This window comes from Equus quagga, chromosome 13 (assembly GCF_021613505.1).
Source record: "Equus quagga isolate Etosha38 chromosome 13, UCLA_HA_Equagga_1.0, whole genome shotgun sequence".
NCBI classification, from domain to species: Eukaryota; Metazoa; Chordata; class Mammalia; order Perissodactyla; family Equidae; genus Equus; species Equus quagga.
In genome coordinates this window covers 44,793,469-44,819,152 of record NC_060279.1, presented here as the reverse complement: position 1 = coordinate 44,819,152, position 25,684 = coordinate 44,793,469, and the positions used below count along the sequence as shown (strand labels likewise).

At 37.6% G+C, this 25,684-nt stretch overlaps 1 protein-coding gene across 1 annotated transcript in view; it reads left to right on the top strand.

The window, feature by feature from the left end:
• The window catches only part of ITFG1 (integrin alpha FG-GAP repeat containing 1), a 283,980-nt gene that overhangs the window by 207,460 nt on the left and 50,836 nt on the right, over positions 1-25,684 (top strand). The window contains exon 14 of the mRNA XM_046680407.1: positions 15,391-15,469. Within this exon, the coding sequence (XP_046536363.1) occupies positions 15,391-15,469 (79 nt within the window). The remainder of the gene's footprint in view (positions 1-15,390; positions 15,470-25,684) is intronic.

Below are 25,684 nucleotides of genomic sequence, written 5' to 3'. Positions count from 1 at the left end.
GCGTGGCCCCTCTGCTAATGGCAGACAGAGAGCTTTGTCTGCTGCCCGGGCGGAACTCCGGAGCTTCCCCTCCGGGTCGCAGAGCCGGCCTTTGAAAGTTCCCCCAGCCCCAGTCCTCTCCGAGATCTCCGGCAATCCCTAGTCCCACGGGTCGGGCAACGGCAGCTGGGGTTCGCCCCGCCCTCTGGGATTCTCTCCGGGCCTCTCCCGGAGCCGTGAATGCTCGGCGTGGCCCCTCTGCTAATGGCAGACAGAGAGTTCTGTCTCCTGCCCGGGCGGAACTCCGGAGCTTCCCCTCCGGGTCCCAGAGCCGGCCTTTGAAAGTTCCCCCAGCCCCGGTCGTCTCCGAGATCTCCGGCAATCCCTACTCCCACAGGGCGGGCAACGGCAGCTGGGAGACCTCCGTACCCTCAGCGACTCTCTCTGGGACCCTCCGGGCGCCGCGAACACCAGGCGGGGTCTCCCCGCCAATGGCGGGGAGAGACTCTCCCCACGGGCTCAGGTGTGCAACTCCAAAGTTTCCCTCTGCGTTTAGGAGTAATTGCAGGGGGTTTAGGTAGGGTTCTGGTCACCTGTTTCCACCGTCACTCCTCTGTTGTGTGCTCGCTCCTGCCCTAGATGTGTGTAGCTCCTCTGGGTGCGTCCGTTGGAAGAAAGCCGCTTGCGGGTACTAGGCTGCTCGTCGGGGTCGGAGAGTTTTCACCTATTTCCACATCCTCCCGGAGGAAAGTCCGTCTGCCTTCCGATGTATAGTCGCGTGGGTCTCTCAGACGTCCTGACATGCTGTCTGGATATCCTTTGTCAAGCGATAAGTGTCCAAATAATTGTAGACTCGAAGGGGGAGAGACAAAGAGGACTACTCACGGCGCCATCTTGGATCTTCCCTCAATTCAAGGACCTCTTCATATTGTTTTGACATCAGATCCATTTGATCATAATAGAAGTGTTATCCTGTTAGTTATGACCCAGTGTGAGACTGAGAGGGAAAATGTAGTTATTATACGACATTCTCTACCTCGAGTTAATGTAAGAGTTGAATAGCTCTTCTGCTGCCTATGTGTTCCCACCTGATGCAGGCAACCTGTCTGATACATGGAGAGAGGAAAGAATTATTCAGGTCAGCAACTAATCCCACCCAAATTCTTTCATCTCCATTTCAAAAATCCCAGAGTTTTTCATTCTTAATCAACTTTAGCCACTCACTCTCATGGCCATACTCTAGACCTTATATACCAGAATTGTTTTACTTTTGAAATCTCAGTGCCATCTGTTCACCTCTCTGACCACAGCCTATTTTTCCAGCCCTCTCTCTTATTATTCTACCTGTTCAACGTTAAGACCATTAGTATCTTCACCTGTATCAGGCCCCTCTTGTCTTTACCTCCCTCCTTATTTAGCTACCATCCACCAACCATCACTTCTGCCACTACCTTTAACTCTCAGAAAGCATTCTCCTTCTACTGCACCTTCCTGGCAAAATTACAAGCCTGGGTTAGTCGAGCTATCCGTCTTGTTCACTCCTAGACCTAGGCTCCTGGGCATTTCTGAAGAAAAAGATATATACAGCCCTGCATATTGGTACCACCACTGATTCATATTCTTCAAGCTCAAATCAGTATTCATAATTATAGCATACTCTTATATGGACCTCTGGTCATCTTTTCTCCCATTCTTTTTCTCTGGTTACTTTCAGGATTTTCTCTGTCTTTGATTTTCCACTGATTGACTATGACATGCATAGGTTTAGATTTTTAGGTATTTTTCCTGTTTGGTGTTCTCTAAGCTTCCTGGATCTGCGGTTTGGTGTGGAGACAGGAAGCCTAGAGGGTGTTGAAGGTGGGTGTTTCCTTTCTGCCAGGTTGGTTAGGTTTTGGTAAAACCCAAGTCACTTAAGCTCTGATAAAATAGTTTTCCTTGAGGGCAAACTGTTAAGGAGAACAAAGAGCTCTGGGCATATTTCAAAATGGTTTTTTCCCTTCCTTGTGCTAGAAGCTTGAGAGTTGTATTGTTTGTTTGTTTGTTTGTTTCCAATCTTCCCCCTGAGAATCTGTTGCACTTCTGGAGGTAAAACTCACAAAAGCGTGGGGCTCCTCTAAGACTGCCTCCCCCCTCCCCCCGAGTTTTGAGCTAACTAGTTCACACTGATCCTCTAGCAATTTCTCAATTACAGTTCAGATGTTCCAACCAGCACTGGCTCCGGTTTCAGTCTTCTGCTACTGGCTTTTGCTCTCAGGAGGCTCTGACTCTGCGCATCTGCCTTTCTTGCTCCAGTTTGGGAGTAGTTTGCCCTATGACCTCAATTTTCTGATGAATCTGAGAAGAGTTGATTGTCCATTTCTTCTGCTTTTTTGTTGTTGTTGTGAGGGTAGGACTGATGATTTCCAAGCTCTTTACATGTCAGACCAGAAAGCAGAAACTCTCCTTGCATTTTTATCAGTATTGCTTTATTTTTCTTGTTTATTTTTGCACCTTTATTGCAGTGCAATTGACGTGCAGTAAACCGCACATATTTCATATATTCAATTTTATGTCATGACATATATTGTGTGTGTGTGTGTATATATATATATATATACACAATATATTTTTAATGGCTATATATCTTATAACAAACAATATATCATATCCAAAAGTTTTTTTGCACCCCTTGGCTATCCCTCCTTCCGATCTTCCCTGACCCTACCCCACTGTTCCTCAAGCACCACTGAGGTTCTTTGTCAGTGTTGCTTTATCTTAAAAGTTTGTGTCCATGTTACTTCAGGGCTTTTATCAATGTATCATCCTCCATGTCATTTATTGCTCTTTACCTTGAATTCTTCCTTTAACTTCTTTTTTGCAAAATTTTAAGCATCTGTAAAAGTATAGACTAGCATAATAAAACTCCTTGTGCCCGTACTACCACCCAGCTTCAACACTGTCGTCATGTACCCAATCTTATTTCACCTATACCCCCACCTCCTGCTTATTCCACTCACAGCCCCCCTTAGATTATTTTAAGGCGAATCCATCATGTCTAATATTCTATAGATACTTCAGTGTGTATCTCTAAGAGATAAGTAAGGATTTTATATTGTTGACCTTAAACAAATAGCCAGTTATTTTGCCAGCAAAAATGGGTTTATTTGAGATCAGTAAAGACTTGCAAATCAGGATGTGCATGCTATGGTGAACCGCAGGCAAATCCAGAGGGACAAAGGAAGGGACTTGCTTTTATGGAGCAAAAGGGTGTAGGGTGGGGCTGCTCTAAATGAAAGTTCTTTGAGGGAAAATAACGGTTCAGGGTGACAACAGCTTCTCATTGGATGAGCTGTAGCGCTTCTCACTGGCTGCGCTATTGCCAGGAGGGGAGAGAAATCTTCCTTCAGTAGTAAAGTAGTTGCACTTCCTACCGGAGATGCAACTTACCTTTGAGAAAAATAAAGTCCATACTGTAAGTCAGCTATTTTTCTGATATTTTAGAATCATAAATTTATATTGCATAATTAATATTTATTTTATCTAAAATAATATTTCTTATAAGTTCTTCCAATTTTGTTTTACCATCCAGAGCCAATGATGTAGAATATACTTGGTCTTCATTGTAGGAGCCCCAGACCTTGAAACAAATCGTTAGATAATCAGGTACTTGACACTGACATAAAAACCACCAAGATTTGTCCAAGCTATTGAAAAAGATAGTCTCTGAAGAAAAAACAGGTATGCCAACCCTGATTATATATAAGTCAACAGGCATACAGAGGACAGTTGGTTAAAAAGAATCTGTATAATACAACACCTAAACTGCATTAAGTATGACACAACCTAGAATAGAAAAAAAGGAGCCAAATATAGTCCCTTTTTACTTGCAGTGTGGAAAAATTGAGAGATTACTAATTTTTTTCATTTAACTTTTCTGAATTCTTTCAAACAAATATTAGACATGACATTTAAAAGGAAAGGTAGACAATATGTGAGAGATTTGTACTAAGATTTTCACACAGAAAGTGAGCTTGCTAGATGATGTGGTATAGTGCTCGGCATTCCATGGGAATAGCTAATGTCTTAATCACTTCTTACCAAAATGTATTGTCATTTTACTAAATGTTTTCCATGGAAATATGTTTCTGCTTCATTAAAAAAAAATTCAGAGAGGGGCTGGCCGCATGGCCAAGTGGTTAAGTTCATGCACTCTGCTTTGGCGGGCACGTGTTTTATTGGTTCGGATCCTGTGCGCGGACATGGCACGGCTCATCAGGCCATGCCGAGGTGTCATCCCACGTGCCACAACTAGAAGGACCCACAGCTAAAATATGCAACTATGTACTGGGTGGGATTTGGGGAGAAAAAGCAGGGGAAAAAGAAAAAGATTGGCAACAGTTATTAGCTCAGGTGCTAATCTTTAAAAAAATTTTTTTTAATTTAAAAATTTAAAAAATTCTCAGAGAAAACAGTTCATTTTATAGAAACTCTAGTATGTGTTCACTTCGTTAAGCAAGAACTCTTTGCACTTAGACAACTAAGATTACCATACCAGTTACCATAGGTTGTATCCTCAAAAGTGGGTCTGGAAAATTCAAATGAAGCTAAGGACCACAAGAGCAGCACCAAGTCCGTGCCTAAGCACCTTGACATGCCTGTTCCCACCACTTACAAGCCAGGAAAATAACCCTGTGCCTTTTTCTGTTCAACTCAGGGACTTAGATGTCTCTGTATAAAGGAGGAAACTGTGTCATGACTTTTTGAAGAACTTCATAATTATTCACTTACTATAGGAAGTTAAAAGAAATTTCTTATTTTATATATTATTAAAAGTATCTCTGTGTATATTAAGTACCTTTTCCTTACCCCATGTATGTGGAAAACATTTCTAAACATAAAAACATATCATCAGCTTATTAGCCTTGTGTAGAGGGCTAAGTCTGTATCAGACAAACTAGTTAGAAGTTTATAATTTCTGCCTTATTGCTTCTCCTGTTGGATAGAATAGGGGCTAGAAAACTCCAACCAATGGACCACATCCAGCTTGCTGCCTGTTTCTGTGGGTAAAATGTTATGGAAACATAGCCCACTATTTATTTATTTACGTATGTATATGTTTATTTACCATGTATATGGCTGCTTTCATGCTACAACATCAGAGTTAGGTAGTTGCAGCACAAGACCTTATGGCCCACAAAGCCGAAAATATTTACTGTCTATCTGGCTTTTTAGAGAAAAAGTTTGCCAACTCCTGGGCTGAAATAACAACTGCAAGAGAAGGTAAAATCTGCTTCATCTTTCTCTGATCTGCTATGTGTTCGACTAGCGCACCTGCCTTTTTAAGCCAGCACCCTAATTATCCATTTAATCAGATAGGTTCCTTTTCTGAGATGTTCCCTCTAAGTTGTTTTTAAACAGTCTTTTGTGATACTACATAAACTACAGAATTCTTTCATTTGAAATGCACTGTATTTATTGCTCAAGGTAAGACTGCCCCCCTCTTCATGTTTCTTCCCTTTCTCTGAATTTGTCTCTTGCAAATTAAAATTTGCTTGTAAATTTTAATGAAGCCTATTTAATGCTGAAATATCTATATTTTCTGGTGTATTCGACTTGCCTCTTTGCTTGTCAAGGCAATTCTGCTCCCACACCTAATCCAACAAGATCCTACAGCTCACTTAGATACCTACCTAGCTGATAGACAGCCTTAAGTTTGCCCTTAAGAGGAAAAGATCATGCTGTTTTATTGTGTAGTTAAGAATGAAAAATGAGTATGCTGATGTTATAATAGTATAGAGCATGTGAAAACAGTTATAGAATAAATACTTTTAAGAGCATACCTTTCAGAGGGAAATAAATTAAAATAAATCTAAACATTGCAGATGATATCTCACAATTCAGAAAGCTTCCTAATGATCCCAACTTGAATCTCTCTCTAACTGCCTTCCAAATCTGTGAAATTTCAGTTCTGTGAACCCTCATTTCACTCCTTTGCATTTGTGTTGGTTGACAATGGAGCATTGCTAAGACGACAGTTTTCTGCACCACTAAAATCAACTGAAAAGAATGAAAAGTGTTTCAAACATTGTTTTTTGTGTGCTCAACTGAATTAATGGTTTTATTCTCTTGTATGTAGTCAAATCTAATCATTATAAAAATATTTCGGTTACACTGAATATTCTCACAAGCTGCCAATTTTTATAAAGTATACAAACTGTCATCCCAATAGATAGTGGGTCTTACAAAGGGGTCCCCAAACCAGCATCAGCATCTCCTGGGAACGTGTAAGAAATTCACATTCTCAGGCTCCACCAGACCTACCAGATGAGAACATCTGGGATATAGCCAGTGAATCTCTAGTTTAACAATCCCACCAGCTGGATCTGAGGCATGCTAAAGTTCGAGAACCAGAGCACTGGACCTCTAGAAAAGGGCTTTGCTGTAAGCTACAACCTTGTCTTCTTACACAGCGATTGTATATACTCAGAAGTTGGACTTCATTCTAAACATAAAACATACATTCATGCAAATAAATGATTCCTGTAGTTTTAGAATCCTCCAATACATTAAAGAAAACGAGAAGGTAAATGTTTCTGGTTTTGATCGAAATGATTTTGCTCGCTCAGTAGTTCAACAAAATTGAAAATGAGATTTCATTACCAAAAAAAGACATTAACTTACTTTGCCAAAATAAAAAAATAATAGTGCATATATATTGAACACTTACTACGTGCCAGGTACTGTTCTACTTATTTTACACATTTACTCAGTCTTTACTCCAGTCTTATGAGATAGATAATGTGATTATCCCTAATTTAAGATGAGCAAACTGAAGCAGAAGAAGTTAAATAACTTGCTGAAGGCCACACAGAAAATAAGTGGAAGAGGAGAAATTTGAAGTCAGATTTTCTGACTCTAAAAACTACATTCTTATTTTCAGAATTTGGAAAGCTAATACCTAAAATATTCTCATGACGTGAAATATATGGAATAACTCATAGTCCTTAGATTATTGTACTAGTCAGCTCAGACCGCCATTACAAAATACAATCCAAGTTTATTTTCTCACAGTTCTGGAAGGTGGAAGTTCCAGATCTAGGTGCCAGTAAGGTCAGGTGCTCATGAGGACTCTCTTCCAGGTTTGTGCACGTGGAGAGAGAGCAGAGCAAGCTCTCTGGTGCCTCTTCTTATCAGGGTACTAATGCCATCACGAGAGCCCCCCTCATGACATCACTAACACTGCTGACTTTCCAGATATCATCACATTAGAAGCTGGGGCTTGAACATAAGCATTTTGTGAAGACAAACATCCATTCTATAACAAATAAGTAAATTATTTCAGAGAAGTGTGAGAAAGACGTTACATGAAACTTTGACAGATGTGTTGTCATCACTGCTGATTGATACCATAGTTTGAGTCCTGGCATATTAGTATTTCAGGTTTCACATAAAGGAATTTAAGATGTGTGCATAAATACTTAACTAGAGGAATTAATTGTTTCAGAAATTCTTAATCCTTTTAAATTGAAAATTCCTCAAGGATAGAAATAATCACTCCCCAAATTATAAATTTCTAAAAATTGAGATTTTCTTTGGAACACACTAATGTAACCCAGGTATGTTAGAGGTATTAAAGATATGGCAGGGGCCGGCCCCATGGCCAAGTGGTTAGGTTTGTGCGCTCCACTGCGGCGGCCCAGGGTTTCACCAGTTTGAATCCAGGGCGCAGACATGGCACCGCTCATCAAGCCATGCTGAGGTGGCATCCCACATGCCACAACAGAAGGACCTACAACTAAAAATACACACCTATGTACTGGGAGGCTTTGAGGAGAAAAAGAAAAAATAAAATCTTTAAAAAAAAAAAAAGGATACAGCAATACTCGTAGCACCCCAACTGTATTAGAAGAGACACAAAGTAAAAATAAGTCTACATGTCTTGGCACTTGGTGTAAGCATCACCATTTTTAGTACATTTTGTACTGAACATTCATAGGGAAATAAATGGCACTATTTGGGGGGGTAAAAACAAACTCTGAAAAATGTAATGCTATTGATATATGGGGTAAGAAACCAAAAGACTTACAGGTACAAGTACCAGTCATATCATTTCAGTTGGGAAGGGCAAAGCAGGAATCAAATTACTCATTATGTACATGGTACAGGGCAGCAGTTCTCAAACTTCTGGGTCTGAGGACCCCAAAGAATTTTTCTTTATGTGAGTTATGTCTATCAGTATTACTCTATATGAAATTAACACTGAAATAATTTTAAATGGTTTTATTAACTCTAGCAATAACAATAAACCCATTACATGTTAACACAATCTATGTTTTATTTTAAAAAGCCCTGTATTTTCCAAATTAAAAAATTAGGGAAGAGCAGCACTGCTTTACATTTTTTCAAATCTCTTTAACACCTAGCATAATAGAAGACAGAAGATTCTTACATCTCTTTTTACATTTAGTTTTTTGTTGTTTGGGTTGAAACATATGGAAAAAAAATCTAACTTCACACAGATGTATAGTAGAAAAAGGGAAGATTTCATATCCTGTTCAGATAATACTATAGCGAAACTCAGCAAGTGGCAGTTACTTAAAGGTTAGTTGTAATGTGAGATCTGAAACCTTACCAATGAACTTTTCCTTCTCTGTTACATTATCCCCTGGTTATTTAGAAGTCTGTTGTTTCATTTCCATACATTTATGAATTTCTTAGATTTCTTTTGTTGATTTCTAATTTAATTCCATTGTGGTAAGAGAACATACTTTGTATAATTTCAGTACTTTTACACCTATTGGAGCTTGTTTTATGGTCTAGTATATGGTTCCCCCTGGAGAATGTTCATGTGTGCTTGAGAAGAATATGTATTCTGCTGGAGTTGGGTGTGCTGTTCTCTAGATGTATCTGCTAGGTCTAGTTGATTTATAGTATTGTTCAAGTCTCCTAGTTCCTTGTTGATCATCTGCCTCATTGTTCTATCCATTAGTGAAACTGGTATATTGATAATTAATAATGATTTGAGGCTGGCCCAGCGGCATAGTAGTTAAGTTCGTGCACTCCGCTTCAGCAGGCTAGGGTTCGCAGGTTTGGATCCTGGGCGTGGACCTAGCAGTGCTCATGAAGCCATGCTGTGGTGGCATTCCACATAAAATAGAGGAAGACCAGCACAGATGTTAGCTCAGCAACAGTCTTCCTCAAGCAAAAAGAGGAGGATTGGCAACAGATGTTAGCTCAGGGCCAATCTTCCTCACAAAATAATAATAATAATTAATAATGATTCTAATAGTATCCAACCATTATTGTTAAATTGTCTGTTTCTCCTGTCAATTCTTCATGTATTTGGGGGCTCTATTGTTAGGTGCACTTATGTTTTATGTTTTTGTTTTTGGGGGTTTTTTACTTCCTAGATTATTGGTTTATTATAAAAGGATATAGCTCAGGAACAGCCCGATGGAAGAGGTACATAGGTCAAGGTCCAGAAGGGTTCCAAGTGCAGGAGCTTCTGTCCCCAGGGAACTGGGGCTGCATTTATGTTTAAAATTGTTATGTCTTCTTGATGGGTCGACCCTTTTATCATCATTAAAATGTACTTTTTTGTCTCTAGTAACAATTTTTGTCTTAAAGTCTATTTTGTCTGATATTAGTATGGCCACTCCAGCTCTCATTTGTTACTATTTCCATGGTATATTTTCCATGCTTATACTTTCAACCTATTTGTTGTCTTTGAATTTAAAGTGTGTCTTTTATAGACAGCATGTAGTTGGATCATATTGTTCTATCCATTCTGCTAATCTTTGCCTTTTGATAGCAGTGTTTAATCCATTTACATGTACTATAATTACTGATAAGGTAGGATTTATGTCTGCCGTTTGCTATTTTCTTTCTATATATCTTACATCTTTTTTCTTCCTCTGTTACACCATTACTGTTTTCTTCTGTGTTGTATATTTTCTAGGCTGTCATTTTAATTCCCTTGTTTCTTGTACTCTATTTTTTAAGTTATTTTCTTAGTGGTTTCTCTCAGAATTACAGTCTCCATCTTAACTTAGAAACAATCTAGTCCATATTAATACCAACTTAAGGGGCCGGCACAGTGGCACAGCAGTTAAGTTCACACGTTCCACTTCTCGGCGGCCCGGGGTTCGCCAGTTCGGATCCCGGGTGCGGACATGGCACCGCTTGGCAAAAGCTATGCTGTGGTAGACGTCCCACATATAAAGTAGAGGGAGATGGGCATGGATGTTAGCTCAGGGCCAGTCTTCCTCAGCGAAAAGAGGAGGATTGGCAGTAGTTAGCTCAGGGCTAATCTTCCTCAAAAAAAAAAGAATACCAACTTAATTTCAATAAAATAAACAAACTTTGCCCTGATTTAGCTCAGTTTACCCCCCTCCTTTGTGCCTGTATTGTCATACAAATTACGTCTTTATGCGTTATGAGCCCAATGACATGATTTTTTAATTATTGCTTTATGCAGTAGTGTTTTAGATAGGAGAAAAGAGCTACAAACAAAAATACATTTATACCATCTAGTATATTTACCTTTAGTTACCTCTACTGGTACCTGTTTTTTTATTTGTGTGGATTTGAGTTACCAAGGTACTTTCATTTCAGCCAGAGCTCCCTTCAGTATTTCCTGTTGGTCAGGTGTGTTAATAAGAAATTCTCTCTGTTTTTATCTCACAATCTGTTCATTTCCCCTTCATTCTTGAAAGATAATTTTCCTGGATTTTAGACTTCATGGTCGACGGTCTTTCTTTCAACACTTTGAATATCCTAATGCCTTCTGGTCTCCTGGGTTTCTGATGAGAAATCAGCTATTAATCTTATGGAAGATCCCTTGTACATAATGAGCTGCTTCTCTCTTCCTGCATTTTAAATTCTCTCTTTGGCCTTCAACAGTTTGACCATGATGTGTTTGGTGGGGTTTGACTGTGATGTGTCTTGGTGTGGATCTCTTCAAGTTTATCCTCCTTGGAGTTCATTGAGGTTTTGGGTGTTCAGATTGATGTATTTAAAGTTGGGCAGTTTGAGTCATTATTGCTTCACGTATTCTTTCTGCCACTTTCTTTTTCTCCTCTCCTCTGGGAATCCCATTATTGTTGGTATTCCTCATGGTGCCCTGTATGTCTCTGAGTTTCTGTTCATTTTCTTTACGTTCCTCATTATTCTTTCTGATCCCCAGGCTGGATAATCTGAATTGACATATCTTCAATTTGTTGATTCTTTCTTCTGCCAGTGTAAACCTCCTGGTGACTCTCTCTAGTGAATTTTTCGTTTCAGTTATTGTAAGCTAGAATTTACTTCTTTTTTGTGATTTCTACTTCTTTATTGATGCTCTGTTTTGGTAAGACGTTGTTCTTATAATTTCCTTCAATTCTTTAGACATGATTTCCTTTAGTTCTTTGAACATATAAGAGCTAATTTAAAGTCTCTGCCTAATGAGTCAAACATCTAGGCTTTCTTGGGGGCAATTTCTACTGACTGCCTTTTTTTTCCCTATGTTTGACCCATACTTTCCTATTTGTGTGTGTGTCATAATTTTTTGTTTTGAAAACTGGGCATTTTAAATAATGTTTCAACCCTGGAAATCCCTTCCCTGAGTTTGTTGTTGTTGCTGTTTGTTGTTGTTGCTCCTGTTTGTTGTTGTTTTTGCTGTTTGTTCAGTGACTTTCCTGGACTAATCCTGTAAAGTCTTTATTCTTTACTGTGTGTAGCCATTGAAGTTCCTACTCAGCTTAGTGGTCAGCTATGATTGGACAGAGGTTTCCTTAAATGAGAGATTAGGTGAGAGACTAGGGCCTTCTTAGGTCTTTTGTCTGAAAACAGTGTTGCACATGTGTGGCTTTCTAGATTCCCAGGAATATGTCAGAGCTTTTCAAAACACCCCCTTTGAACATCTCGTTCACATTTTTCTTTTAAGATTTGGTCAACTGCTTATTAGCCCAAATTGATATACTACCTCATGCAGCTTCAGTATAAACAGTTCCTAATGATTGTTTTTAACAAATGTTCCAGTTTGATAGAGCTATTCACACCGAGCAAGCTCTCAGTCTGGCCAAATAAAGACAAATACTAAGGATGGAGCTTTTCAGGAAACTGCCAGATAGATCAAGTAGTGACAATTCTCTGGGGATGGGGCTTTGGGGAGCTCTCAACCTATTCTGCACCCCCACTGGCTGCTAGGCTATTCATTTTCATAGCTTCCTGAGTTCAAAGCTGTTGGCTTTCAAGGTTACTTCAGAGCTGGGGAGAGCATTATAGGAATAGGGCAAATTAAAACACAACAAAGTGCATGACAGGAGTCCCTGCTTAGTCATGGGGGATACATTCTAAGACCCCCAGTGGATGCCTGAAACCACAGATAATATTGAACCCTTTATATACTGTGTTTTTTCCTATACATACGTACAATAAAATTTAATTTATAAATCAGGCACAGTAGGAGATTAACAACAATAACTAATAAAATAGAATAATTATAACAATATACTATAATAAAAGCTATCATAGATCTTAGCATATTCATCGTATGATTTTTTTTCTTTCCTTATTAAGTCACAAACTTTCACCTTTTCACTTAAAAGGAAGCTCTTTACAGCTTCTCTCTGGCATTTCCAAATTACCAGCATCACTACTCTTGCACTTTGGGGCCATTACTGAATAAAATAAGGGTTACTTCAACACAAGCACTGCAATAACATACAGTTGATCTGATAACCAAGACACCTGCTAAGTGACTAACAGGCAGGTTGCATACATGGCATGGATACGCTGGACAAAGGATGATTCATGCCCTGAGCAGGATGGAGTGGGACAGCGTGAGACTTTATTACACTACTCAGAATGGTGCACAGCTTCAAACTTATGAATTGTTTATTTCTGGAATTTTCAATGTAATATTTTTGGACCATGGTTGACCACAGGTAACTGAAACTACAGAAAGTGAAACCATGTTTAAGGTAGGACTACTATATTCTTATCAAGATTCAGTTGTTTTTCTTCAACAGATATTCCTCAGATTCTTGCAAACCTTTGGCTGATTTCCAGAATTCTGAAAAAATTATTTTGAAAGTTTTTGCCAGTTTTCTCACTGCTTTTATGAAGGAGATTTTTTTGAGGCCCTTACTATACCATTCCATTCCAGAAGTGCTTCTCCTCTTCTCTGTTACTTGAAAACTCACTGGTCTATCTTGTACTTTAAATGGTCTTTTATCCATGCATGGTTTTGTAACATCATGCATTGGTCACTTGGAAAATATTGGTTTACTGAGGTGTGTAGATCTTCCTAATGTTGACACATTTCATTATATAATATTTAAAAACACATTTGTTAATATCACCACTGATCTCATCAAAAAAGGTTTTAAATTTTTAATGTGTCAGTCTCACAGTGGTGGATACAAGTCTTCCAAAATTCCAATTTTCGTTTGGAAGCTCAAACTTTATTATTAGAAACAAATACTGTCAGTCATTTTCCTAAAGTGACAGACTCACTTGTCATTCTCAGGAAAATGTTGTCAAAATACCCAAGTCTGAATAACCGCAGTTTAGTGCTGCTGCTGATTAGTCACCCTTTCTACAGTGGGGTTTTGTGACCACCCCCATGGATCCTTGCCCCACACTGAACCACTGTGTGGAGGAATCAAATCTGGATGTTTGGATCTTGTCTTCAAATATTAGAGTCACTGGCCCATGGTGAGAAGTGAACTTCAGCTTTAGGACTCAGAATAGAGACTTGCTTGACCTGATTTTTTAAATTGAGTATAGAGGAAGAAAGGGAAAAATTGCCTAAATAAATCTGTAAAGTAAGATACTGTGGATAATAGTATGAAATTCTCCAAGTGTGAATTAGAAAATATATTCAAGAATATAATTGGGAAGTTGCACTGAAAACAGTGCTGATAGCCCAAGATACCAGTCTTCCGGTACATAGACTAGACTATGGATAATAAAGTAAATTTGAGATGATAGCACAGTAATAAACGTAGCCTCATAAATGTTATCTCTCAGCCTCACTGGAATGAGACAAGTTTAAAGAATAAAAGAGCATACCCTATTCCAAACAAACAAACCTAGGACAGATGACCTCCTTTATGTTAAGTATATACTACATTAGCAATGTTTCTTGCTAAGCATGCGAAGCAACAAATATATTTTAACATATTGAAATATATGATAAAACTATAAAGGAAAAAAATGAATAATTGCATGAGAAAGATAATTCCACAGTTTAACTTCTAAGCTTTAAAACTGCTTATCTAAAGAACAGTGCTTTCTCTTGCAAAACATTAATATAGATATAGAATTTTGGTAACTTTCATGGAAATAGTATGTTTTACAAAGTGTAATATTCTGCTTTCTACATAAAAATAATTCATTAACAAGTTTGTTTTTATTACTTTTGTGATATTCTTCATGAGTCTTCATTCAGTTAGTAATGTCTTATGAGTAATTCCTCTTAGAACAACCTGTTTTCTTATGGTCATTGAAAGCATGTGGATTTCTAAAGTTCTTACAATATCAATCAGATAGTTGTAGTACCAGTGAAATTAATTATTTCTTGCCTGTCATCCTAGAGGAAAATCATTTCTAGTGTATCATTAGACTATCTAAATGTCTTTATGAACTTTTTCCTACTTCATTGAGAACAGTAGAATTTTGAATTCTATGCAGTGTTTACAGCATCTCTTGACCATTTTGTCGTCTCTTTGTCATATACCTTTTGCAGATATTGGTTTCTTTATACCCTGTTTAAATAGACTTGATTTCTAAAGAGAATAAATCATCCTGTCTAAGTGCGAGGAATGCCCCAGAAATAGGGAACAATATACAAGTTGGAGATAAACCTCACCATTGTGACTAGGCTCTGCCAATGATGTTTTTCTTAACTGAAAATAATGTATTCTCTAAATCCAGTACAGGAGATTAAATGTGGTAAACTACTCATCAGTATTTTTCATTCCATTCTAATTATTATGGATGGATTTTATTTATTTTGCTATTTTAGTGGGAAAATGTAATCTATGTCCAGTCCATCCCAGAAGGGGAAAGCAATGCTGTAATCAACAGAAATGTCATAGTAAAACTGTCACAGCTCTATTCTACATAGAACCAAAAGTAGTGAAGAAAATTTTGCTTAAAATATTCACCCTTATATAGTAAAGAAGAGATGATACTGTCTTAGCAATATCTAATAAAATTAATGAACCATAGAAATGCAATCATCAAATCATTTAAAATATTAAGAATTTTCTACTAATACAGGTTTTCTTTTAAAGTATTATCTACCTATGGAAATGTTCTCTAAGTAACTGCCATTTATGTAAGACTTAGATGTAAGAATGTCTTACTTTATTTGTAATACATTTGCCTGAAACTTCAAATGCTTCACTTATTTTCCAAGGCTTAACTATTCATTTTTTATTGCAGCCCTTTGGAGTAAATCAACCTGGACCTTATATCATGTATACAACTGTAGATGCAAATGGATATCTGAAAAACGGTTCAGGTAAGACAAGATACGATATCCTTAATATGTAAAAGCACCTTTAATCAATATATTGGCCAAATAAACTAGGTAACAAAAATTATCATGTTTTCATGCCCTTTATAAAATGTCCACTTTTTATATTATACTTAGCCTTTCTATAGACTTACATTGGTAGATGACAAAAGGTTTTCATGACAAATAGTAATTCCTAATATATCCCTCTTATGATGGAGCCAAATCATTGCCTTATTTTTCAGTTGAAGTAACAGAGATTGGGAGAAATTACTTGAGTTATCTTCATCAAAGTGTGAAGTGGTAAATTAGTTAATAAAGCTCATCTTAGAAGAAGTTAAAACGTAGGAATCCGGCTTAGACTAATCCTAGTTTTTTCATATGTGGAATAGAAGCTGGAATATTACATAGAGGGTTTTTGTTTGAGTTGGGGTTTTTTTTGTTGTGGGGTTTTTTTGGTTTGTTTGTTTGTTTGTTTGTTTTTGGTAAGGAAGACTGGCCCTGAGCTAACATCCATGCCCATCTTCCTCTACTTTATATGTGGGATGCCTACCACAGCATGGCTTGATGAGCAGTGCTAGGTCCACGCCTGGGATCTGAACCAGCAAACCCCAGGCCACTGAAACAGAGTGCACGAACTTAACCACTACACCACGGGGCCGGCCCCTATATAGAGGGTTTTTTGGTATATGATTATAAAGAAAAGAGTCTAGTTATACATTTGAATAAATAATAAAGGGAAATGCAATCAAGACAAAAAGGAAATAAGACTAAGCAATTATGTCTGCTTTTGACAGATGAGATCCAAATCACAGTAAATACAAGTGGGACTGTTTCAGTTCACTAAATCAGAAAAGGAATCCTAACATGTTATATGCTTCTTTGAGACTCCTAGAGTCCTAATCATGAAGAAGGATAAACAGAGTTGCTGTTATTCCTCCATTTTTATGGACCAGACAAAAGGGAAGAACTCATTAAGGGTCATTCTCAGTTTATATAATGGCCAAACATAAATCAAATATACTAGAGTGAGTTTCCTTTTTGGCTAATTGTACACGTTTAGAACTCTCAGTCATACCACTGCCTCAGCACAGAAACATACCGTAAAACAAAATGGTTTAAAAAATTCAAGGAGAAATTGACAAACACAGTTATAGTCTAATACTTCAGTATACCGCTGTCAGGCAAAGAAATTTAAAATAAATAAGGATATAGACTATTTGTACAAATTACTTATGCTTTAATTCAGATACATAGTAAACTGTACAAAAAAGGTTCAGGACCAGCTGGTTTATCTTTTGTCAGTTAGTTCTCTTACACTTTCAAAATGCAGATAATTTCAGTGCTAGGTAAGATATTCCAGAACATAGGAAAAAAAGATGAAATTACTTATTTCATTTCATGAAGCTAGTATAACTTAGGCAGAGCCAGCATACTCAAAACCAAAAACTTAGCTCAATGAAAAATTCTATCTAAAATACTAACAATTTAAATTCATCTCTATTTTGAAAGAATTGCTTACTTAACACCGTCAATTAGGTGATTATCTCAGGATTGCACTGATGGTTTAAAATGGGGGGAATCTCTTTATTATCATAATGAGATCAAATTTTTTAAGACCTATCGTCTTATTTTTTCGTATACTGATAGATTGTGTAAATCTTCCCATGTCTGTCCGCATAGCTAGTCCTAATTTGTTTTGGGATTGTTTTGAATGCTGATACAATAACTAGTCTAGACAATCTTCTGTTGTTTACTTTTTTCAATATAATACAACAATACAACAGCAAAGATCTACGTGCATTTATTTCTGTGCAATTAAATGAATAATTCTCACTTCATAGAAAAAAAATCTGGGAGAATATTCATCAAATTCTTAACGTTTATCCTGGACCAAGAATTTAAGAGATTCACTTCCTACTTGGTACATTTCTATAACTATATACTATGTTAGTCCTTTTAAATTTTATTTTTAAGAAAGATAAATTTTATAGCAAATCAAAGCATCTCAAAGCTATTACTTTTAAAATTAGATGTCAAAAATATTTTTTAATTCTGTGATTGGTGATTCGCTAAAAAAAATATTTATTGAACCTCTGCTACAAACCAGACATTGACGCCTAATAGGATATTTTACAAGAAACTGAAAACCCATTCTAGTAATATTCACTACTCATTAGTATTTTTTTAAGTGAATGGAAGATTATTTCCTTACCATGATTTCTTTTTAATCTACCCCAAAACAATAAGGGAACATTGGGTTTATTCTTACTAAATTTATCTTTACGTCTTCCCTGGAGTGGAAAGGAATTTGTAAGCATAAAGGGAAAGGAGAGATATCTACCAAAACGATAAGTGCAATTGAATTCACAAATCAAATGAATGCATAAATTTCATGTTAAAAAATCATAAACAAAAATAAAAGGCAGTACCAAACTGGGAAAATCTAAATGTCTAACAATAGAGAAATAATAAACTGTGCCATTTTATAATAATTTCTAGCCTACAAAATATTTTAAAGTAATGGATTTTTTCCTGTTCTCTTGTTAATGGACATTTATGCCCAGTGTTTTTTCTTTTTTTTAATTGCAGTAACATTAGATTATAACATTATATAACTTTCAGGTGTACATTGTAATATATTTCGAATCTGTGTAGATTATGTCATGTTCACCACCCAAAGACTAATCACCATCCATTCCCACACACCTGGGCCTAATCACCCCTTTTCCCTCCTCCGTGTCCCCTTCCCCTCCGATAACCACCAGTCTAATCTCTGTTGCTATGTGTGTGTTTGTTGTTGTTCTGGGTTTTTTTTTAAAGATTGGCTAACAAACATCTGGTGCCAATCTTTTTTTTTTTTTAATTCTCCCCAAAACCCCCCAGTACATAGTTGTATGTTCTAATTGTGAGTGCTTCTGGTTGTGGCATGCAGGATGCCACCTTAGCATGGCTTGATGAGCAGTGCCATGTCTGCACCCAGGATCTGAACCAGCGAAACCCTGGGCCGCGGAAGCAGAGAGCACGAACATGACCACTCGGCCATAGGGCCGGCCCCATGTGTGTTGTCGTTTTTATCTTCTACTTATGAGTGAGATCATTCGGAATTTGACTTTCTTCCTCTGACTTATTTCAATTACCATAATATCCTCAAGGTCCATCCATGTTGTCACAAATGACTGGATTTCATCATTTCTTATGGCTGAGTAGTATTCCATTGTGTATGTTTACCACATCTTCTTTATCCATTCATCCCCTGATGGGCATTTAGGTTGCTTCCAAGTCATGGCTATTGTGAATAATGCTGCAATGAAATAGGGGTGCATATATCTTTATGCATTCGTGTTTTCATGTTCTTTGGATAAAGACCAAGCAGTGGAATAGCTGAGTCATATGGTAGATCTATTCTTAACTTTGTGAGGAAGCTCCATACTGCTTTCCATAGTGGCTGCACCAGTTTGCACTCCCACCAGCAGTGTATGAGGGTTCCCTTCTCTCCACATCCTCTCCAACACTTGTTTTCTGTCTTGTTAACTATAACCATTCTGAGCAGAGTGAGGTGATATTTCATTGTAGTTTTGATTTGCATTTCCCTGATAGTTAATGATGTTGAACATCTTTTCATGTGCCTGTTGGCTATCTGTATATCTTCTTTGGAAAGAACTCTGTTCAGATCTTTTGCCCACTTTTTAATCGGCTTGTTGTTTTTTGTTGTTGTTGAGACGTATGAGTTCTTTGTATATTTTGGATATTCACCCTTTACGTGAGATATGGTTTGTAAATATCTTCTCCCAATTGTTAGGTTGTCTTTCATTTTGTTGATGGTTTCCTTTACTGTTCAGAAGCTTTTCAGTTTGATGTAGTCCCATTTGTTTATTTTTTCTATTGTTTCCCTTGCCCAGACAGACATGATATTTGAAAAAATGCTGCTAAGACCGGTGTCAAAGACTGTACTGCCTATGTTTTCTTCTAGAAGTTTCATGGTTTCGGGTCTTACATTCAAGTCTTTAATCCATTTTGAGTTGATTTTTGTGCATGGTGTAAGATAATGATCTACTTTGATTCTTTTGCATGTGGCTGTCCAGTTTTCCCAATAAAGTCCATTTATTGAAGAGACTTTCCTTTCTCCATTGTATGTTCTTGGCTCCTGTATCAAAAATTAGCTGTCCATAGATGTGTGGGTTTATTTCTGGGCTCTCGATTCTGTTTCATTGATCTTTGTGTCTGTTTTTGTGCCAGTACCATGCTGCTTTGGCTCCTATAGCTTTGTAGTAGCTTTTGAAATCAGGGTGTGATACCTCCAGCTTTGTTCTTTTTCCTCAGCATTCCTTTAGCTATTCGGGATCTTTTGTTGTTCCATATAAATTTTAGGATTCTTTGTTCTATTTCTGTGAAGAATGTTGTTGGAACTTTGATGGGGATTGCGTTGGATCTGTAGATTGCTTTAGAAGTGTGGACATTTTAACTATGTTAATTCTTCCAGTCCAAGAGCACAGAATATCTTTCCATTTCTTTGTGTTGTCTTCAGTTTCTTTCAACAATGTTTTGTAGTTTTCAGTGTACAAGTCTTTCACCTCTTTGGCTAAATTTGTTCCTAGGTATTTTATTCTTCTTGTTGCAATTGTAAATGGGATTGTATTCTTAATTTCTCTTTCTGCTACTTTGTTTTTAGTGTATAGGAACAAAACTGATTTTCGTATGTTGATTTTATATCCTGCAACTTGACTGTGCTCATTTATTATTTATAAAAGTTAATTAGTGGATTCTTTAGGGTTTTCTACATATAAAATCATATCATCTGCAAAGAGTGACAGTTTCACTTCTTGTTTTCGAATTTGCATCATTTTTATTTCTTTTTCTTGCCTGATTCCTCTGGCTAGGACTTCCAATACTATGTTAAATAAGAGTGGTGACAGTGGACATTCTTGTCTGGTTCCTGTTCTTGGAGGGATAGCTTTCAGTTTTTCTCCATTGAGATATTTGCTGTGGGTTTCTCACATATGGCCTTTATTATGTTGAGGTATTTTCCTTCTATACCCATTTTATTGAGAGTTTTTATCATAAATAAATGCTATGTCTTGTCAGATGCTTTCTCTGCATCTATTGAGATGATCATGTGATTTTTATTCTTCATTTTGTTAATGTGGTGTTATCACGTTGATTGATTTGCAGATGTTGAACCATCCCTGCATCCCTGGAATAAATCCCCCCTAATCATGATGTATGATCTTTTTAATGTATTGTTGTATTTGCTAGTATTTTGTTGAGGATTTTTGCATTGATGTTCATCAGTGATTTTGGCCTGTAATTTTCCTTTTTTGTGTTGTTCTTGTCTGCTTTTTGTATCAGGATAATGTTGGATTTGTAGAATGAGTTAAGGAGCTTCCCCTCCTCTTAAATTTTTTTGTAAGAGTTTCAGAAGGATAGGTATTAAGTCTTCTTTGAATGTTTTGTAGAATTCACCAGGAAAGCTGTCTGGTCCTGGACTTTTATTTTTTCACAGGCTTTTAATTACTACTTTGATCTCCTTACTGGTGATTGGTCTATTCAAATTCTCTACTTCGTGGTCCAGTTTTGGAAGATTCTATGATTCTAAGAATTTATCTATTTCTTCTAGATTGTCTAATTTATTGGCATATACCCTTTCATAGTATTCTCTTGTAATCTTTTGTATTTCTGAGGTGTCTGTGGTAATTTCTCCTTTTTCATTTCTGATTTTATTCATTTGAGCCTTCTCTCTTTTTTCTTTGGTGAGTCTAGCTAAAGGTTTGTGAATTTTGTTTATCTTTTCAAAGAACCAGCTCATGATCTCACTGATTTTTTTCTGGTTTTTTTTTTTTTCAGTCTCTATTTCATTTATTTTTCCTCTGATATTTATTATTTCCTTCCTTCTACTGATTTTGGGCTTTGTTTGTTCTTCTTTTTCCAGTTCCTTTAAGTGTACAGTCAGATTGTTTATTTGGGATTATTTCTTGTTTGTTGAGATAGGCCTGACTTACTATAAACTTCCCTCTTAGAACTGCTTTTGCTGTATCCCACAGGTTTTGGCATGTCGTGGTTTCATTTTCATTTGTCTCCAGGTATTTTTTGATTTCTCCTTTGATTTCTTCGTTGACCCAATCGTTGTTCAGTAGCATTTTGTTTAATCTCCACATTTTTGTGAGTTTTCTGATTTTCTTCCTGTAGTTGATTTCTAGTTTTATACCTTTGTTGTCAGAAAAGAGGCTTGGTATTATTTCAGTCTTCTTAAATTTATTGAGACTTGTTTTGTGGCCTAAAATGTGATCAATCCTGGAGAATGTTACATGTGCACTTGAAAAGAATGTGTATTCTGCAGTTTTTGGATGGAATGTTCTGTGTATATCTACTAAGTCCATCTGATCTAATGTGTCATTTAAGGCCAGTGTTTCCTTATTAATCTTCACTTTGGAGGATCTATCCATTGGTGTAAGTGGAGTTTAAAGTCCTCTACTATTACTGTGTTGCTGTCTATTTCTCCTTTTATGTCTGTTAATATTTGCTTTATATGTTTAGGTGCTCCTCTGTTGTGTGCATAGATATTTACGAGTGTTATATCCTCTTATTGGATTCTTCCCTTTATCATTACATAGTGCCCTTCTTTGTCTCTTGTTACAGTTTTTGTTTTAAAGTCTATTTTGTGTAATATAAGCATTGCTACCCCCACTTTCTTTTCTTTGCCATTTGCATAGAGTATCTGTTTCCATCCTTTCACTTTCAGTTTGTGATCGTCTTTAGATCTGAAGTGTGTCTCTTGTATGCAGCATATATATGGGTCTTGTTTTTTATCCAATCAGCTACCCTGTGGCTTTTGATTAGAGCATTTAGTCCACTGACATTTAAAGTAGCTATTGATAAATATGTATTTATTGCCATTTTGTAAATTTTTTTCTGGGTGTTTTAGTAGTTGTTCTCTGTTCCTTTCTTCTCTTTCTCTCTCCCCTTGTGGTTTGATGGCTTTTTTTAGTAATATGTTTGATTTCTTTCCTCTTATTTATTTGTTTATTTATTATAGGTTTATGGTTTGTGATTACCATGAGGTTCATATATAATATTCTATGTATATAGCAATCTATATTGAGTTGCTAATCACGAGTTTGACCTCTTTCTAAAAGCTCTACTCTTTTATGCTCCTCCTCCCACATTTCATGTTCTTGAATTCTTATTTTGTATTTGTCTATCCATTACCCTCTTATCATTGAAATAGGTAATTTTACTACTTTTGTCTTTTAACCTCATATTATCTTCATAGGTGGTTGATCTGCTACCTTGACTGTATTTTTGCCTTTACCAGTGATTTTGTTGCCTGGTTTTTTGTTGCTGTTGGGTTTTGTGGGGTTTTTTGATAATTTTCTTATCCCTATTTGTGGTCTTCTCTTTCCCACTTAAATAAGTCCCTTAAGCATTTCTTGTAGAACTGGTTTCTTAGTGATAAACTCCTTCAATTTTTGCTTGTCTGGGAAGTTACTTATCTCTCCTTCCATTCTGAATGATAACCTTGCTGGATTGAGTATTCTTGGCTGTAGGGTTTTTCCTTTCAGCCCTTTAAATAAGTCATGCTGCTCTCTTTTAGCCTGTAGGATTTTGGCTGAGAAGTCCTTCAATAGCCTTATGGGCTTTCCTTTGTATGTCACTTGTTGCCTTTCTCTTGCAGCTTTTAGGATTCTCTTTTTATCTTTAATTTTAAACATTTTAATTATAATGTGTCTTGGTGTGGGCCTCTTTGGGTTTGTCTTGTTTGGTGCTCTCTGTGCTTGGATGTCTGTTTCCTTCCTTAGGTTAAGAAAGTTTTCAGCTATTATTTCTTCAAATAGATTCTCTGCCCCTTTGTCTCTCTCTTCTCCTTTTGGGACACCTATAATGTGAATGTTAGTGTGCTTGATATTGTCCCAGAGTTCCCTTAGACTGTTCTCGTTGTTTTTAACTCTTTTTTCTTTTATCTGTTCAGCTTGGGTGATTTTTTTCTAGTCTTTCATCCAGCTCACTGATTGGTTCTTCTCTATCATCTACTCTGCTACTCAGTCCCTCTAGTGAATTCTTCATTTCCAGTATTATATTCTTCATTTCTGGTTGGGTTTTTTTTTTATATTTTCCAATTCTTTGTTGATATTCTCACTGTGTTCATCCAGTCTTCTCCCAGTATCAGTGAGTATCCTTATGGGGTTTTGTTTGAACTCTTTGTCAGGTAAATTGCTTACTTCTGTTTAATTTAGATCTTTAACTGGGGTTTTATCCTGTTCCCTTACTTGGAACCTATTCCTGTGCCTCCTCATTATGCCTCTTTCTCTGTGCTTATATCTCTGTATTAGGTGAGTCAGTTATGGCTTCCTAGCTTGGAGAAGTGGCCTTATGTAACAGACGCCTTTTGAGGCCCAGCAGTCACCAGTCCAAATGTTCCAGGAGTGGACCCTTTGTGGGCTACTTGTGTCCTTCTGCTGTGGCAGGGTTGCTGTATTACAGGTACCCAGGGAGTCTAGGCTTTCCTTCCCTGGCTGGCTGTTTCTAAATTGGGTTTGAAGAGCCATAGCACCATTGGCTACAAGGTCTATTAGTTTTCCTGGTAAATGAGTAGGCACCCAGTGTAGCTGGTTGCTAGGCTCAGGGGCTTACAGTTGCTGTAGGCTTCCGGCCTGCAAGGCTGTTGTCAGCTCTGTTAGGATTTCAGCTGAGTCAGGCTGGCCCCAGGCACAGGAGCACCCAATTGTTTCAGGCTTTGGAAGGTGGGGGTTGATCCCCTTTGTGGCTTTTGTGAAGCACAGGTCTTCTGCCACTGTTAAGCCCCACCCCCCACAGGTCCACATACACCATCAACACAGTCCTGGCCCATGCACGCTTCCTGACCCCCTGGGGCATACCCACTCACCCCACTGCAGAGGTGCCCACCTCTCCACCAATGCCCCCCACACTTCACCTGGTCCTTACACAGGCCCTGCCCCACGAGGCGAACACACTCACCTGCCTGTAGAATGTCAAGGCACCTAGTCTGTGCAGGCCAGTAAGTAGCCTGAGGGCTTGCTGTTTGGTGGAGCCAGTTCCTAAGGTGGGCTGCCCACCCTGGCTGAACTGGATGAAGTCTATGCTCTATTGGGTGTGGCAGACCTCTGGGCTAACAGGCCAGGGTAAGAACTACCAATGGGGTCTGCCAGCCCACCTCTACTAAGTCACAATAATGGCTGCTGCCAATGTCTCAGTATCTGGAGAGGTCTCATCTCTCACCAAGATGCGCCCAGAGCCTACCAGGTGAGTCCCTTTTCACCAAAGGACTGTGCACCTTTCTTTCTGGTGATTTTAGGTTGCTCTTCTAGACAGGTGAATTTGTGCATGGGCCCTTTAAGAGCCGGTTTTTTTCAGCTTTCGTCCATTGTCTTTTCTGGTGGTATTCTCTGCTGCAGCTAATAGCCAGAGAAGCCAGATAGTAGGACACTTATCTCAGTTGTGCTGAGTTTAAAGAATGCTTATAGTGGTAATGTGCCCCCACTAAGGTCCCCACTCCTCTAGGGAGGGCTCCGTACCTTAGGGTAGCCCCCACCTGGCCGGCTGTGAAGCTCCATGGATCACAAAGGTGACGTTTTTCTCTCCAGAAGGAATTTCTGCCCTTCCACCTGGGTCAGGACTGAACCTTGTTGTGGGGGTTCCTTTTATCCAGTTTTCACTTCTCTCTCTGGGGTAGTTTTTCCAAGAGTAGCTGTAACCTGGTTGTGTTTGTGGAAGGACGTGAGTTCAGAGTCTGCCTATGAGATCTGACCTTAAAATAATTTTTAATGAAATGACTAAATCTTTATGGTATAAATTTTGGGAGGGAGGCACATCTATATATATAATCCAAATTCTGTGTGTGCGTATGTGTTTTTAAGTCTACCTGTGTGTAGGAAAAATATAAAAACAAAATAACGTATAGAAATGTTACTATGATTATCTCTTGGGTGTAGGGTTTTCGTTTTTATATATTTTTTGCATTTTAGTTTACTACACTGATCACATACTGCTTTTAATTTAAGAAATACAAACTAATAGTGATAAAATATTTTATATGTACACCATATTTCATGCATAAATATATGTTCTAAACAGGGAAGTGGCACTTAATTTATTTAGGAAGTACTATAATGAAATCCTGCCCCAAATCTTAAAAGGTTGAAAATTCCTATTTTAAATATTAAGCATGTTGAAGTCTAAAGAAATATTACTTGTTTAAACCATACA